We start from the raw sequence: 17990 nt of genomic DNA, 5'->3' as shown, positions 1-17990 counted from the left end.
CGTGACTTGCTCTTAGTCACACATTGAGGTTTTACCAGTTTTGGGACCAGGATTCAGCGCTTCTGGATTCTAGTCCTGTGGTCTTTCTGCTCTACCATGAGGCTTTGATATACAAACATTCATTCCACATGTTATGGTACAAAATGAGCTACACATAATGTGATCCAAGAAAGCTGAAATAAATTTAGCTCCTGCCTTTTAAGTTTGCATTTCATTACGATAGTACCTTTTAGTGTATATCCTGAAAGTATAGAAAAAACTAATACCACTAGTTTTATCTTGAAAGTGGTAGAAAAAACTAATGCCATGTGATATTGGCAGTGATGTATGTGACTAAGATGGAAAAATTTGGTTCAGTAGATAACTACTACTACTACTACTACTACTACTACTACTACTATATACTACTTTCATGATATACACTAAATGGTATTTTTTAAAACTTTCTTTATTGCTTCCCGGACTTTAAGTGATATTATTTGTACAAGCAGGAGCACATGGGTCAATGAGTCGGTAGCTACCTCTGGGCAACCCCTCCGTTGCTGGCCTCACTCAGCTGCACAGGTGTGCTGTAGCTTTTGGTGTGGTAGGAGGCTTGCTACCTCACAAAAAGTGCTCTCTTAGACATGAGAAGCAAAGGTGACATTAATTCCACGACTTCCTTTGGAATGCTCTCAGCCCTTTGACTTGGCTGTTAGGTACCAAACGGTGCTTAATAAATTAACTGTTGAAGAGCTACATGAGATTGGCATTTTTTCTATTCAATGGGCTTTTTTGTTTTTTAGATTAAGACTTGATTTCCTATATACTTCAGGTAATAAGCAGCCTCATTTGAATTCAAATGCTTGAGAAGGAAGTTTGCTATTGCTGTTTCTTTTCAGCATGGGAATACTGGGTAAACACAGTTTCCTGATAAACATTTGCCCGTTTGAGTAATCAGCTGGGAAGCACCTCCCACACAGAGATTAGGTGTAAAATGCCCACACCATGAAAAGTGATCTTTCCAAAGCTAACAGTTTAAACCTCAACATCAATGATTAAAAAAAAAAAAAAAAAAGTTGAAAATTGAGGCCAAACAGAAACTATACACTATATTTTTTTAATTTTTTAGTAAATGAGATTTTTTGATATATGCAAATGAGATCTTTACCTGATCAATATTAGCTTAAGAAAATATCAGACTTAAATTTAAAAGCAAAGATTCTTCCATGTTCAGAAAGCTAACCTCAGCACCACCTTGTGGTAACTTTTACTTAAGCCAGGATATTTGTTTATTGTAAGATTTATATTAATATTACATTGTACAATGGAGAAATTAAAAGTGTAATTGGAAATAGCTATCTAACTTCTTTATCATCAAAGGGGAAAATTAACAGTTTAGTATAAACATTTTAATTCATGTTATCATCAAACCTATATTTTGTGGTAGCCTAAGTACCTTAATTTAGGGATAGCATGGTAGAGAAAAATTTTTTTTTTTTTGAGACAGAGTCTTGCTCTGTCGCCCAGGCTGGAGTGCAGTGGTGCCATCCCGGCTCACTGCAAGCTCTGCCTCCTGGGTTCACGCCATTCTCCTGTCTCAGCCTCCCGAGTAGCTGGGACTACAGGCACCTGCCACCACGCCTGGCTAATTTTTTGTATTTTTATAGAGATGGAGTTTCACCAGGTTAGCCAGGATGGTCTCGATCTCCTGACCTCATGATCTGCCCGCCTCAGCCTCCCAAAGTGCTGGGATACAGGTGTGAGCCACCGCTCCCGGCCTTGTTGTGTTTTTTGAGATGGAGTCTCACTCTGTCATCCAGGCTGGAGTACAGTGGCACAGTCGTGGCTCACTGCAACCTCTGTCTCCCTGGTTCAAGCAATTCTCCTGCCTCAGCCTCCCTAGTAGCTGGGATTACAGACGTGTGCCACCGTGCCCAGATAATTTTTGTATTTTTAGTAGAGATGGGGTTTCACCATGTCGACCAGGCTGATCTCGAACTCCTGACCTCAAATGATCGGCCTGCCTTGGCCTCCCAAAGTGCTGGGACTACAGACGTGAGCCACTGTGCCCAGCCAAGAAAAATATTTTTATATAGGAGCTGTTCCATAAATAGTAATTAAATGAATGAATGGATAAACGGAGCATAATGTGAAAACAGTTGCATCAAGATCATTGAGCACAGCTGTCTTATCCGCTTTCCAAAACTAACATGAAATTAACTACAGTAATAACTTTTAAAAAATACATTTGCGATAAAAATGCCATCTACTAACCAGAAATTTGAACAACCCCTAACATGAAGTAAGCAGACAGAATTCGATTGACTGAGAAACAAACTGGGAGAAGATCACAGCCCACAAAACGCTGGGGGATGCAGCAGAGGTAGGAGCTGTCGTGAGGTTTGCTCCAAGCAAAGGGGACAGCAAGGAAAAGAAGAGCCTCAAAGTGAGCAATCGTCAGCCTAGGACCAGCAGAACTGTATGGCCCTTCCCTAAAGCAGCAAGTGTAGATGCTGATAGCAGGATAGCATGCCGGTACCCAAGACAGCTAATGACCTCAAGAAGGAACAGAGAGTCCCCAGTCTGAGAAGGAAAGACACTGGTTCCCTCCTGGCATCCGTTCCATTGCTCTCTACAGCTTCTTAATGCTGGCTCCTGACATGCGGATCTGCAGTGAATGACCAACAAACAGCAAGTCTCAAACACCAAGATGAGTCCCAGATCAGAAGATGTCAGACATTTGAAGGAAACTGCCACTGAAGGAATCATTAGATTCACCAAACAGAACCAAGACCCAAGGAACAAATGAAAATATTAAAATATGTGCAACTGATGATTCATTCAATTTATGTTCAACAAATATTTATTGAGCACTTACATTTATACACGGAAGAACCAAAGATAAAACTCTAAGAAGGAAAATTTGGTATAGATAAAATCAGAAAAACAGTTAATAAAATTTATAGATATCTAAATTATTGGTGGATATAATTAAAAAAGAAAGCATGAATCTAAAATTCTAAATTATCTCAACATTCCATAGGTGGGAAAGTTAGAGGTGGAAGCATGTAAGGATAATAGATACCAATTAGTTTAGGCTTTGATAGAAAAATGTAAAAGTATATTAAAACTTCAGCAGGATATTAGTATAGGTAATATATATTAAAGATGCAGCACATTAAGTACTTGAAATAAGTATAAAACTTGTTGCTTGAAGACATTTTATGGATGTCTGCTTGCATTTTACTGTATAACATTTTCTAAATTTCACTTTTTTATAGTTTTCTTTGTAAATTAGGTATATTTTTGAATTTGTAAAAAGAGGAGGAAAGTGCAAATCAGGTAGTATGAAAGAAATTGAAGTGATACAATTATACATTTTTGATTATTTGTTCATCTATTCTCATTTCTTTTTTTTTTTTTTTTTTTTTTTTTTTGAGGTGGAGTTTCACTCTTGCTGCCCAGGCTGGAATGCAATGGTGCAAATTCAGCTCACTGCAAACCTCCACCTCCTGGGTTCAAGCGATTCTCCTGCCTCAGCCTCCCGAGTAGCTGGGGTTACAGGCATGTGCCACCATGCCCAGCTAATTTTGTATTTTTAGTAGAGACAGGGTTTCTCCATGTTGGTCAGGCTGGTCTTGAGCTCTCAACCTCAGGTGATTTGCCTGCCTCGGCCTCCCAAAGTGCTGGGATTACAGTCGTGAGCCACCGCCCCCAGCTATGTATTCTCATTTCTTAAATGATGGCTTGATCTCCATTCACCCCCCAAATTCTTTTGCAGTTTATCTTGCCTGTTAAATTCTGTTTAATTTTGTCGTTCCCATTACTAGAAAGGAGCAAGTGAAGAGGCTGACATTTCATTGTTCCAAGTAATATGAGCACCCTTTTAACTGGAATTTTTTCCCTATGTAATAATGAGTTGAGAATTGGTTCATAAAATATTATGGTTTTGAAAATGTCAGCATGGTATCTTAATGATCTAGCTTTAATTATAATGACTTGTTGGCATGAACCTTTGGTAGTAAAGTCTTCAGAGGCTGTGTAAAGTAAACAGTTTTATATCCATGATAATGTCTAAAGACCTAGAACTTTAACTAAGGAATGTATCCTCTCTTGCTAGTTTGGGATTATGAATACATAATGGCTATTTCACTTTGAAGAATGTTCAAAGTCTAATATAAAAGTTTTTCCTCTGTGGATAAGATATAAATATCACATTGAAATTTAGTATTAAAACTAATGTTATACATATGGTAAAAAAAAAAAAATGTTCTTTGTCCTTTGCTATAGTTTTAAAGGAAAAGCAGGAAAATAAGAGGCAAATTCTTCCCCTAAAAATTCTTTAAAATTCGAACATTCATTAATAGGCATTTCGTGGAAGACATATGAATGGCCAATGCATGTATGAAAAAATATTTACCCTCCCAACCACCATAAGGAAATACAAATTTAAATAACATCTTGTTGCTATCAGTTGCTAGTCTCTTGAAAGACTTTATTGATAATATCCTGTGGTGATAAGGGGACAAAGAAAATGGCATTCAGATGTATTCGTGGTCTAGTGGGCCATGCCCATCAGGGGGTTCTTAGGTTTAGCTAAATATTCAGATTGACCCACTTGTCATAAGCCACATCTGGCACCTGTTGCTCAGAAGAGAGGTAGCCGGGATAGCCAGCATGCTGGCAGGTGTTGCTCTTCAGTGGGAGCCTGCGTGACACTCCACTTAGTTGTCCATACAGCCATCTGGAAGCCACCATTCTTGGTACCCCAAGATACAACTTTGCTGCTAAGAAGTGGGTTTGAGCCTTCCTGGCTTGTAAGCCTCGTGTCCCCAGGAGCCAATATCTATAGTAACAGCTGTACTGCACAGCTTCCCAGTTCTCTGCAAAGAACATACCAGTTATAAGAGTCATTGAACCTAGGAAGGCCCAAAGATATGGTACCTATTAGATATTTATGGTTTCTTCTCTCAAGATACAATTTATCAATTGGGTTATTTTTTCCTAAGCAATGATGCTTATAACACTGTTGACAGTATAGGTTCCTAAGAGAACAGAGCTAGAAAGTTAACCAAAGGTCAAATTCTCATATAAAAGGAAAAAGGGTGTTTTTTAACCCTTTACTCATAAAGAATAAATGAGCATAATCTCTTTTTAAAATCACATTTGGACAATAAACATTGAAAACTTTTATTGTGTGTGTACCCTTTCAAGCTGGCAATTTTGTTTTCATGGCTTTATTGTAACAAATAAGAAATATGCACAAAGATGTGTCTGTGTCTATATGTAAGTAGGTTTATTAAGCATTATTTGCCATAGTTATTAATTAATAACAATCTAAATGCTCAGCACTTGCTTAAGAAAATTATAGTACATTCATATTCTAGAATAATATATACGTTTATAAAATAGGTATGTCCAGAAACAACTTTAAAAGAACATATATACCAAAATATTTAGTGTGTAACTGAGTGGTGATTTTCTGTGTAATTTTTTAAACCGTAAGCCACTAATTTTTTACTTTGATCATGTATTACTTTTCTAAATAATTGCTCTTCATAAAAATTACCAGAAAATTGGCCAGACACGATGGCTCATGCCTGTAATTCCAGCACTTTGGGTGGCAGAGGTGGGTGGTCAGGAGTTCGAGACCAGCCTAGCCAACATGGTGAAACCCCGTCTCTACTAAAAAAAAATACAAAAAGTAGACGGGCTCTGTGGCATGCACCTGTAATCCCAGCTACTTGGGAAGCTGAGGCAGGAGAATTGCTTGAACCCAGAAGGTGGAGGTTGCAGTGGGTCGAGATCACGCCATTGCACTCCAGCCTGGGCGACAGAGCAAGACTCTGTCTCAACCAAAAAAATAATAATAATAAAAAAAATCAGAAAATTATTGTCAATTTTAATGCAAGCTACTTACATTAAATGACTAATCATACATTTTAAGAGTTTGTTTTAATACTATTAAAAAAGCTTGATCTTGAACTTTCTTAATGCATTTAATGAAATTCTATGTTCTCTAAACTATGGAGCTTCATCTCACATCAACATCTGAAGTGATAATTTTGAAGTATTTCAAGCCATAAAAATCATTCAGTTCACTTTCTCATATATACTATTACTTTAAACTATGACTCAGTGATAAAAGTGGGGAAAGCACATATATTTTTTATAGAATTTAGATGCCAGCTCTCAAGTTCTTTTCTCAGGTTATGGGTAGGTTAATGGATGCCATCATTACTACCTTATGGATTTGTTTTTAAATACATCCAATTTATTCTCCATCTTCCGCTTGGGTAATATACACACATCATAGTTTAACATTACCTCACCCACTGATAGGCTTGCCACTCTATTTATTGGTTTAGAAAATGTAAAACAAATATTTCCTCAAGGGGTATGTGCTACTTGGAGGAATATTAAAAAGCAAAATATAATTCATGCTGTACCTTCAATAAAATAAGAATTATGTGAGGAATATTCAAAGAAATGTTTATTGCATTTGTAACCTGCTGTTTTGTATTAGCTGTGTTTCTTGTTCTCCATACAAATAGATGATGCAGAGTTAGCTGGCTCTGTAGAAGTGGATTACAGTAGAAGACCAGTCTTTGGGACACAGATTGGAATTCTGATCCTGGCCTCACCAAGGACTCTGTTACCCAGAGACTCAGTTTCCTCATTTATAAAATGAATAGACTAGATATCTCTTAGGTCTTTTCAACTGAAAAAACTATTAAGAATTATGTAATTTATAACATTAAGACTTATGATGATAAAATTTCTGATAATTTTGTGTTTTTTTCTTTCAGTTTATATCTGTTCAAACTAGGAATAGCACCCCAGATCCAGGATTTGTTGGGCAAAGTAGACTTCACAGGTACTACTCTTTATCTTTGTAATTTTTTACAATCTAGTTATAAAAAGTACCAATACCTGGCCTGGCGTGGTGGCTCATGCCTGTAATCCCAGCACTTTGGGAGGCCGAGGCGGGTGGGTCACAAGGTCAGGAGATCGAGACCATCCTGACTAACACAGTGAAACCCTGTCTCTACTAAAAAATACAAAAAATTAGCTGGGCGTGGTGGGGGGCTCCTGTAGTCCCAGCTACTTGGGAGGCTGAGGCAGGAGAATGGCGTGAACCTGGGAGGCGGAGCTTGCAGTGAGCTGAGATCGTGCCACTGCACTCCAGCCTGGACGACAGAGCGAGACTGTGCCTAAAAAAAAAAAAAAAAAAAAGTACCAATACCTTTTTTCCCCATTTTGATATTATCGATTTCCCTTATTCCTGTATATTGATGAGAAGAGAGAACAGACCTATCTTGTTTGTTCTTGACTGAGTTCTCCTTCCCCATGTTTGTGAAATGAGAAACTTGGGCTGGGTTCTTCCTAAGGCTCTTGTTTACAAACAACCCCGCTTCCTGATGAAGACATTTCTTGATATGATTGTACTCATTCCTGCGTCCATCTCTGTCTGTAGCTTTCTCCGATAATGATTATTATTATTTTGTTCCTTGTTAGAGGAGGAAATCAGTAATATGAGAAAAGAACTTGAGAAATATGGAATACAGATGCCATCTTTCAGCAAAATAGGTGGTATTCTGGCCAATGAACTGTCCGTGGATGAAGCTGCATGTAAGTCCATCTAAAATCCAAACTTGCCATTGATGTGAGACTTACCTGTACTTTACCTACTGATTTTGATTACTCGAAATAGAATATTTAGAAGATACTTTAAGCACCCTAAAAGTTTTTATTATTTGTTTTATAGATGATTAATTTGAGGATGTCAGAATATAACCAAGTAATTGATTTTGGTCTTTAGACTTCTGCTTGTACAACATGAATTGAGGTTCTAGAAATACCTTCATTGTCCATAGTTCTCTACTTTCTGCATCTGTAGATTTTAGTGGTAGAGTTCATTGTTACAGGTCTTTTAGTATTGCAAGCTAAATTGCAAGTATCTCTTGGAACCAACATGTTACTTTAAAATTACCCATGTCGCCCTGACCAGAGGGCAAGGATTGACTTACCTTCTAACTCCTGTGGTTGACATAGGGCTTGCTTCATTTTAGCCATTCAGTGATGTATAAATGAGTCAGAATTACTTAACAGATGCTGAGATCAGGACCAAAGGCAGCCATGTGGAGAGGTTGTCAGGTGCTCCATAATATGTCTCAGTTCTCTTTTTGACATGTTTACTGGAAGCCAAGAAAGAAAGTAAAACTGCTTGAGTTTACACAGGGTCAATGCAACTGTCCATGTTGTCTTTTGCTGATAAAAACCTTTTTCTCTCTCTCTTTTTACTTTTTAGTACATGCTGCAGTTATAGCCATTAATGAAGCAGTTGAAAAAGGAATAGCAGAGCAAACCGTTGTAACACTAAGAAACCCAAATGCAGTTTTAACTTTAGTGGATGACAACCTTGCACCAGAATATCAGAAAGAACTCTGGGATGCCAAAAAGAAAAAAGAGGAAAATGCAAGACTGAAGGTGCTTAGATTCTGAGTAATAAAAACAGTAATGAATGTGCTTATGAGTTACTAGTTTGAAAAGCCTTAATGTTAAAAGCAATACTTTTAAATCAATTGGCTATGTTCTCTATAGCCGTAGACAATTGATTTGAATGAAATGTAGCATACAAGAGGACCATACACTAGGTAAGGCAATTAGATTATATCCCTTTATAAGGCATAAAAAGGAATTTTATAGGCCAGGCATGGTGGCTCATGCCTATAATCCCAGCACTTTGGGAGGCCGCAGCGGGAGGGTCCTTTGAGTCCACGAGTTCAAAACGAGCCTGCGCACTATACTGAGACCCTGTCTCTAAGAAAATAAAAATAAAAATAAAAAATTAGCTCGGCTTGGTGGTGCAAGCCTGTAGTCCCAACTACTCGGGAGGCTGAGGTAGGAGAATCACTTGAGCCTGGGAGGTTGAGGCTGCAGTGAGCTGTGACCCTGCCACTGCACTCCAGCCTGGGTAACAGAGTGAGACCCTCTCTCAATTTTTAGAAAGGGAATTTTGTAATGAATGTTATATATTGACAGAATTAAAAGTCATGTTGCAAACTTACTAATGTCCCCAGGAAGTGTAGAAGTAGCAACTCATGATCATCCCTTGTTAGACATCAACAGACCTTACATTAGCCAAGTTACTTTTACATTTGGTAGTAGAGGTTAATAATTCAGTGTGGTGAAGTTCAGAGAGGATGTTTTTGAATCTACAGTCTTCATATTTTCCCAATAGTCGATCCTTTATATTTGAGGATGTCCCTCCTGTACAAGACAGCCTGCTCCTAATCCTAACTCCATTTGTAACCACCTTTCTGTCTAATCCATTATTGAAAAATTTGTCTACACTGAGAGCTTCTACTTCCTCACCAGCTTGTCTCTCATTAAGCTCTTGCCATGTCAGTTTCAGCTCCATGACTGGAAGTAGCCACTTTAGGTTTTGGCGTTTTCTTAACTGGTGGCTTCCACCAGCATCTGGCAGGGTTGGTCTCCTACCTTGAGATTCTCTGCTTCACTAGCTTATGTGCGTCCTTGCTGCCACGGTTCTCCTCTGTGCCTCTTTCTCCTCTTCCTTCTCCCTCTCAGTATGGGGATTCTTCAAGGTCTGACATTGAATCCCTTCTCTGTTCTTCTTCCACTGAGCTCATCCACTTGTTGAAGAAATCAGCCATCAGCTTTATGCCATCCTGTCCCAAATTGGCCTCTCTCCTCCTCCTCCAGATAACTTCATCTGTGTCCCTCTGGCTTTGTACCCCATTATATCAGAAGAGTTCCCCTTGCTGACTTCCCTGGTTCAGAATGATGGCCAGCTTTGTCTCAGAACTCTTTTTATGCCCCCTGTGTCCCATGCATTGCTAGATTCTGCTGCCTACTCTTGTTGGAGTTGAATCTGTCGCCAACCTTCTAGTCTCACCAGTCTTGCCTCAGTCCTGCCCCTTCTGACCTCATTGCATGACTCTTGTATCAAGCACCTTCCTTGTGGGTCTCTCTGCCTCCTGTTACTCTCTAAGCCAATCCCTCTTAGAGCTAGAGGTTACAAAATTGATCTTTAACTACAAATCTTGTGTTAACCCAACAGAAACATGCCCCGATTCTCTATTACCTACTGAATTAAATACCAAATCTTAGCTTAGCCTTCAGCTGACCCCCTCATCTTTTTGGCTCATCATGGTCACACTCCAAGCTGTAGCCTAATGTGCTAAGCTTTCCATCTGTGTAACCAAATCCTGCTGTCTGTTTCCTATTCTTGACATTATTCTGTTGCTCGAAGCCCTCATTGATTATGATCTCTTTGAAAAATTTTCTTCCCAACTAAGTATGAATACTTTCTTAAAAAATGCTTATAGTACTTCTCTTATAGAACCTATTCTGTTCTTCTAGGTATATTTATTATTTGTGTTCTTGATTTTATTAGATCAAATAAAATGAAATTGGCACTATTCAACTGTTTTTGATCTACAAAAATGGCAATACCAAGTGGTCCAAACTAATGTTTTCCACATTTGAAAATTAGCCCTTTTCAAAGAGTCACCAGGTCTGTCATTCATCTTTGTAGTCTTTGCCAGCATTCTCCCCTAGTCCCCTGCACAGAGCAGGCACTCCACAAATGCTTGCAATGAATTTAAATAATTAGGGAATGGTTTTTGTCACTCTTCACATTTTTCCGTTTGAATTTCGAGTTTTGGAAATATTTTATTTAACCTCAGAAATCAGTGAAGACTTTGTTTTGCAGAATAGCTGTATTTCAGAAGAAGAAAGAGATGCTTATGAAGAACTGCTGACACAAGCAGAAATCCAAGGCAATATTAATAAAGTCAACAGTAAGTAATGGATCGTATGAAGGAAATTGATATTTCCATAAGATACAGACTTTCCTTGCCAGAATCCCAACACAACTCTCAATTTGTATACTTGGAAAACTGCCTTATACAATGAAAAATCTACTCAGTGTCAGTGTTGCTCTTAATTATGGTGCAGCATTTGGCAGTTTCCCACTGGGCTTTTTTTGGTGATCTCAGTCCACACAAAGTATCCTGAAGCTAGTTTGATTCTACCTTCCTGTTTCATTACATTCCACATTTTAATTCTGTCACTTATGGGGCTAATACTGAAGGTCATTTAGTAAAAGATTATAACTTGCAGATTGTAGTTGCTTGCCCATGATTATGCGATGATGTTCTATTGGAATTGTAAAAGGTACTATTGACACCACTGCTGTGACTTCCCAGCCATTAGTCTGTTGTTTGTAAGATTTTTCTTACACTTGTGTAACTTTGGTGCCAGTGAATGGGACTATGGACAGGCCAGATGAAATCTCATGATGGCAGCTTTGAGTCCCACACCCCTGAGCCTCTGTGGAGTCAAGCAGATGAGTTCCTCTTAGTACCTGGCTCAGGTGTGTGATTGTAAAGAACAGCAGACTCAGGTAATTAAAATAAGTGTATGCAGGTTGAGATACATCAATTTTTTTTATTAGTCTTTTCTCCCCTCTGGCAAAACCTATTTTTACTTGAGCATCAGAAGAGTCATTAAGAAATTTCATTTGATGTTTATTTTTCCCTGGTCAATCTAAATAATCCATATATACCCAAAAAACTAATACATGAAAGGCCATTTAGCCTGCTTAATAAAGCATGTGAACTCCCTGCCAAATTAAAATTTGGAGTATCCACTAATTACAACAATCCTAAACCTTGCCTTCCTTTTAACATCCTCATTGAGTTTTGAATATTCTTTTTTGCTCGTAACTCTTGCAAAGAAGTGTACACCCACGGTGATACTAAGAAGTCTGCTCCTAAATTGCCGGAGAGAAATATCATAAGGGGCTCAAACAGTAATTAAGGAAAGCCCCAGAGGGTTAATGTAAATGTCTAGGAGTTAACAACTGAATGTGTTTGAGAATATGCCTCACATACACACAACTGGGCTGAAAACTCTCAATTGCCTTTTTTTTTTTTTTTTTTTAAGGTAACACCTTAACATTTTAGGGTGCATGTGCCTGTTCTTTTATTCTTGTGAAATCTTGAACATGTTACTGATGATACATGAAGTACAATTTAAAGTTTGTCTTTTTGCTCTATGCGAAAGCTGAGAATTTCGTGATGCTTGACAGAAATGAATTACAGGAGGAAATTAATGTTGCCAGTGAGACATCTGAGGTCCATAAGCCTAGAGAGGAAATGGCTCCATAGCCTTTAACCATCCTTTATTTTTGAAATATTTATAACCATGAAAACAGTTTTCTTTTTCATGTTAAATAAAATGCTTTATATAAATGTTTTAGTTCTTTACTCAGTGCCATAATTTCCTGACCGCAAATTTAATGCCAAATTGGCTATACTTTTTTTTTCCATTTTTAAGTAAAAGGCATTGGATGTTTTGCACTAATAGTAAAACCGGCTGAAAATATGAAAGCAAGGTTTGATGGCTTTAAATGTGTAGAACATGATTATTCTGAAGTCTTTTTATCTCTCCCCATCTTAAAATTTATAGTCCAATAGAACTGAAAATAACCTTAAGAAAAAAACCCTCATTTTGATGACATGACAATGAGACAATTGTACACTTTAAAATATGTAAGAATCAGCTGGGTGCAGTGGCTCACGCCTGTAATCCCAGCACTTTGGGAGACTGAAATGGGTGGATCACGAGGTCAAGCGTTCAAGACCACCCTGGCTAATATAGTGAAACCCCATCTCTAGTAAAAATACAAAAAGTCAGCCAGGCGTGGTGGCGGGCACCTGTAATCCCAGCTACTTGGGAGGCTGAGACAGGAGAATCGCTTGAATGTGGGAGGCGGAGGATGCAGTGAGCTGAGATTGCGCCACTACACTCCAGCCTGGATGATAGTGTGAGACTCCATCTCAAAAAAAATTAAAAAAAAAAAAAAGTAAGAATCATTACTTTGACAAGATTTTCCTCAACCGTGTAGGTTATTATATTAAAATGTTAAGGCATCCACATTCATAGCAACCATAGTAATAGCATCAGTGACAATGTTGGTGGTAATGTCAACAGATCTGTTGTTAGAGGCCTCAGCTTTGTTCACATTATAACCATTTACCTTTCAGGTTCAGCAAATGCATTCCATTCATTGCATGATATTTTCTGTTAAGATCAGAGCTGGACATTTTGCATTTCTTTGCTTTTTTTTTTTTTTTTTTTTTTTTTTTTTTTTTTTTTTTTTTTTCCGGACAGGGTCTTATTCTATTGCCCAGTCTGGTGTTAAACTCTTGGGCTCAAGTGATCCTCCTACCTCAGCCTCCCAAAATGCTAGGATTACAGACAAAAGCTACCACACCCTGCCTGGACATTTCGTTAAATGCAGAGCGTAAAAGAGTGGTTGATCTTACCTTATTTTTTAGAAGAAATTGTTTATTTAATAGTGTTTTTCAGGCTAGGTGCAGTGACTCATGCTTGTAATCTAGCACTTTGGGAGGCTGAGGTGGGAGGATGACTTCAGGCCAGGAGTTCAAGACCAGCCTGGGCAACAAAGAGAGACTCAGTCTTTACAAAAAAAATTTAAAAATTAACCGGGTGTGGTGGCACACAACTGTAGCCCCAGATACTCTAGAGACTGAGGTCGGAGGATCTCCAGAGCCCAGGAGGTCGAGACTGCAGTAAGCCAAGATTGCACCACTGCACTCCAGCCTTGGCAACAGAGCAAGACTGTCTCAAAAAAAGAAAGAGAGAGAGAGAGAGAGAACAGTGTTTTAAAGACATGATTTTCTGATGTTTGAAATTCAGCTGTACAAGCCCATATAATAAATTTGTCAAAGGTAAAGCAAGATCCTACCTAGAGTAATCCGAGATACAGCTGAAAGGCCTTGGAGTAACTTTAGCAGAACAGCAAATACCACAAACAACCACTAGCCTTCCTTTCTGAAATTTTTTGGTTTGTCACATTAATTTTAAAGATAGAAATGCTAAGGTTCTCAGGGTCCTTTAGGTTAAGTGTGAGTTTTCTGGGGGATGACTTGAAGGATTCCATTAATCATAAGTATTTCCTGTTATTGAATTATATCTCTTAGTAAAAATATTGAGGGAAGATCCTCGTGAATGTATTTAGAGAAGATAAATTGTCATCTTGTCAAAAAGGGTTAGAAGAATCTTAGCTGCAGTCTAGTCACGAATTAGGCAGACAGGCTAACCCTTGAAAGGCTCTAAAAATTTATGGATATGTGTTACTTCTGCTACCCAGATGCCTTCTCTATAAGGCAAAACTCTGCAATCTCTGTCTGATTTGCTCTTTCCTGGTGGCAGAGTTCATCATTCATTCTCCCATTTACTCAGCAATTTCATTTTTGTTCTCTGAAAACTATGCTGAATCTACTGTTCCAAGCATCTCAGTTTGGTAACCAAAATTCATTTCTTTATAATCTGCACCTTACAACTGGTTGAGAGATCACAGAGTGTATTAGTCCATTCTCACACTGCTATAAAGAACTGCTTGAGACTGGGTAATTTATGAAGAAAAGAGGCTTAATTGACTCAGAGTTCTGCATGTCTGGCGGAGGCCTCAGGAAACTTATGATCATGGCAGAAGGCGATGGGGAAGCCAGGCACATCTTCACATGCCCAAAGCAGGAGGAATAGAGAGAAGGGGGAAGCGTTACATACTTAACCGTATCTCGTGAGAACTCACTATCATCCAGGGGGAAATCCGCCCCCATGTTACAATCATCTTCCACCAGATCCCTCCTCCAACATTGGGGATTATAATTCAACATAAGATTTGGGTGGGGACACAGAGCCAAACCATATCACAGAGTTTATGGTTGTCTCAGATGTTGCAGCAATATGTCTGAGTGCTTGCTGTAGGCTTACCGCAGTGCTTATGTGTTAGGAAGATATAACAGTAGGGCAAGGCTTGCTTCTGGTCTTCTTGTCGCTTGAAGTCTCCTTGGGGAGACAGTACTAATGCACAAGGAGCACAGGGAACATGCCTGCTGGAACTACATGGCCCAGCTTTAAATAACTATGGTGTTCACATGATGAGAAATCCTTAAGGACTGGAGCAATCTGAAGGCTTCAGGGAAGAAGTGAGACCAGAGCTGGTCCTATAAGGAAGGATTTTGGAAGGAAGTTATGCTACTCAGGAATGATCTCATACCCTAAGCTCCATCAATGCTAAGGTTCTTGTAGGCACTAATTCCAAGGATTGGATTAGTTTGAATTACTGAGATAACATTTTCAAAGCCTTACCTACCCTCTGCCTGCAGCTTTTCAGAGTTCATGAAAAGTAACTGCTTAGGTTCAAATCCTTGGGAAGAAGGGCTGGTTGGGTGAGACTGCAGTGGAAAGAGCAACCATTCTGACAAAACATGAACCCCCATCCTCAGGGCAGGCTGCAGTGGACCATATCAATGCTGTCATTCCGGAAGGTGACCCCGAGAATACGCTGCTTGCACTGAAGAAACCAGAGGCCCAGCTGCCTGCTGTTTATCCCTTTGCTGCTGCCATGTATCAGAACGAACTTTTCAACCTCCAGAAACAGAACGCCATGGTAAGTCAGAGGAGACCCCAGCTGTGGGGACGGTAACCTTGCGTGCCATGGCGCACTAGGGAAGCCTAGTTAGGAAAGGGGAATAGGGATCAGGGATCTCTAATTTGTACCAGTCCTGGTCTCACTGGCCCACCTGTACCAATTCCATGGCCTTCTTCCTTGTTAATTCTTGCTTTTAGTCTACATAAAGAATCTAAGAGCATAGTTAGGAAATTCCGGCAGTGGTCTATACATATACCTGTGAAAATAGGTTGTTCTTATTTTCTGTGTGATATTTGAAGACACCTTGGATAATTTTTAGCTATACCAATGTGGTATTTTTTTTTACAATATATAATGTTTTTTATGTAGAAAATAAGATCAATCTGCAATTTTAGAAACTGCAAATAAGACCATTAGCACCATGGCTTTGATTTTTGTAAATTTGTGCTCCTTAATATGACAACAGCATTCAACAATAATTTCATACAAGGTTACAGTAATTAAGAACATGTTCACTAACACTCTTGTAAGCCAAACAATGAAACAAAATGAAAACTACTGAAAGCAGAACCAAGAATTCAGCATATAACAAGGCTCGTATTTCAAGAAGGTGGGGAAACAACTATTTAATAAATGATATCCTTGCAAGTGTTTAAGCTTTGTTAAGAAAACATTAACTCACTACACATATATCAAAATAAATTTTCAACATAAAATATTAAATATAAAAAATAATTTAACAAATTAAAGTTCTAAGGAAAAACATAGGACAGTCATTGGATCCTTAAAGTCACAATCAGCACTTATCCACACACAATAAACAGAGGCCAAAAACATGAGCAGGCAATTCATAAAACAAGAAATATACAAACGACAAACAAAAAAAAAGTTTAAACTCAATCAGAAGTAAAAAATATATAAATTAAAACACAGTACACTTATGATTTAAAATTAGATTGGTAAAGATTAGAAAGATTTAACCCAGCGTAGGGATAGATATGGGGCCCAAACAACTCCTACACAGCTGCTGGGAGTATGAATTATACAGATTTTCTGCAGGGTGGTCTTAGTAATACAGATCAAAAGCCCATGATGCTGACAGTTACGTTCTAGAAAATAAGCCTGAAGGATATGAACCAAATAGCTTTGGCCACAGAGATGTTTCACAGCATTGTTTAGAATACTGAAAACCAGGAAACAAATGACTGTTTAATTAATAACAGATTGCCTATAAATTAATAACATTTATGGTGCTTGTACATGCGAGAAATATGTGCAACTAGTAAAAATGTTAATGTAAAGAATAATGACTGGAAAAGATATCCATACTAATATTAAGTGGGAAAAATGAGATTAAGATATATAGCATTATCTTGTTTTTTGCAAAAAGAAAATGAAGTCAGTTATAAAGACAAAACCTCTGCAAATGTATATATGAATTTAAAATACATAAAAGGATATATACAAAAGAGCTTGAGTGGTAGCATTTGTTTTCTTATTCTTGCTTACTAAGACTTCTGTATTGGCTGAGTGTGGTAGTTCCTGTCTGTAATCTTAGCACTTTGGGAGGCTGAGACAGGAGGATCACTTGAGGCCAGGAGTTCAAGACCAACCTGGGCAACATAGGCCTCATCTTTACAAAAATAATAATAATAATTAAAAAGACTCCGTATGTTTCCTAAATAGAAATATAGTATTTGTAATAAAAGAAAAATAGCTTATTTTCTTAATTTCATTTAGGTTCTCTCATTAATATTTTCTTCCACTTCTCTGGCTCTGAAGCTCAAGGCTACTTATGCTTGAGGACGCTCATGCATCCTCAACTGGCCATAGTTAACCTGTGGCTGTCCAGCCCCATTTCTTCTTCCTCTCTCCTTATCCTTTTTGCTGTAAACCAATTTAGGTATCCACGGACAGGTCACTGAAAGAGATAGAGGAGGTGAATTATAAACGATTCCATTCTGCTCTTATAATTTGATACTTTGTATGTTAAACTTGTATTTAATGTAATATATTTAGATAAAATTTACTTACGTGCTCTCGATGGTAACCCCTTCTTCCCATTTGCTTTGAAAGATTAAACTATCCCTTTTTATTCTGAAATCAGTTTGCTGTGAGACTTCTGTGGAGATCCAGAAAGATATAATAATGCATTTTAAGATGAACATTATATATTAAGATGAACATGTTATATATTAAATACCTGTAATATCCTAAATGTAAAATATGTATCAGCTTTTCCTTAGTGATTCTCTTTCATGCTCCTGCTCCTTATGTCCCTTCAATATGATGAAAAAAATATTCCTTTTGAAGTTGGGCCAAGATAATATAAAATGGTTAAATGGAAGAAGATATTAAAGGGGAAGGGTGTTCTGAAATCTAAGACGTATTTTTTTGGATAAGCTAAATCCAGATTGTAAATCATATAAACCTGGAGATCTGGCCAGGTGTGGTGGTTCATGCCTGTAATCCCAGCGCTTTGGGAGGCTGAGGCAGAAGAATCGCTTGAACC

The 17990-nt window shown here is 38.1% G+C and overlaps 1 protein-coding gene across 3 annotated transcripts in view; it reads left to right on the top strand.

Annotated features, from left to right (window-relative positions):
* IQGAP2 (IQ motif containing GTPase activating protein 2) overlaps nt 1-17990 on the top strand; it is a 307664-nt gene that overhangs the window by 180229 nt on the left and 109445 nt on the right. For all 3 annotated transcript variants that reach the window (XM_019013491.4, XM_019013490.4, XM_055366992.2), the window contains 5 exons: nt 6792-6859; nt 7501-7614; nt 8294-8472; nt 10724-10811; nt 15333-15496. In XM_019013491.4, coding sequence (XP_018869036.3) covers nt 6792-6859; nt 7501-7614; nt 8294-8472; nt 10724-10811; nt 15333-15496 — 613 coding nt within the window. The remainder of the gene's footprint in view (nt 1-6791; nt 6860-7500; nt 7615-8293; nt 8473-10723; nt 10812-15332; nt 15497-17990) is intronic.

This window comes from Gorilla gorilla, chromosome 19, assembly GCF_029281585.2.
Source record: "Gorilla gorilla gorilla isolate KB3781 chromosome 19, NHGRI_mGorGor1-v2.1_pri, whole genome shotgun sequence".
Lineage (NCBI taxonomy): Eukaryota > Metazoa > Chordata > Mammalia > Primates > Hominidae > Gorilla > Gorilla gorilla.
The sequence above is the reverse complement of the archived record's forward strand: the minus strand, read 5'-3'. Positions and strand labels throughout refer to the sequence as shown.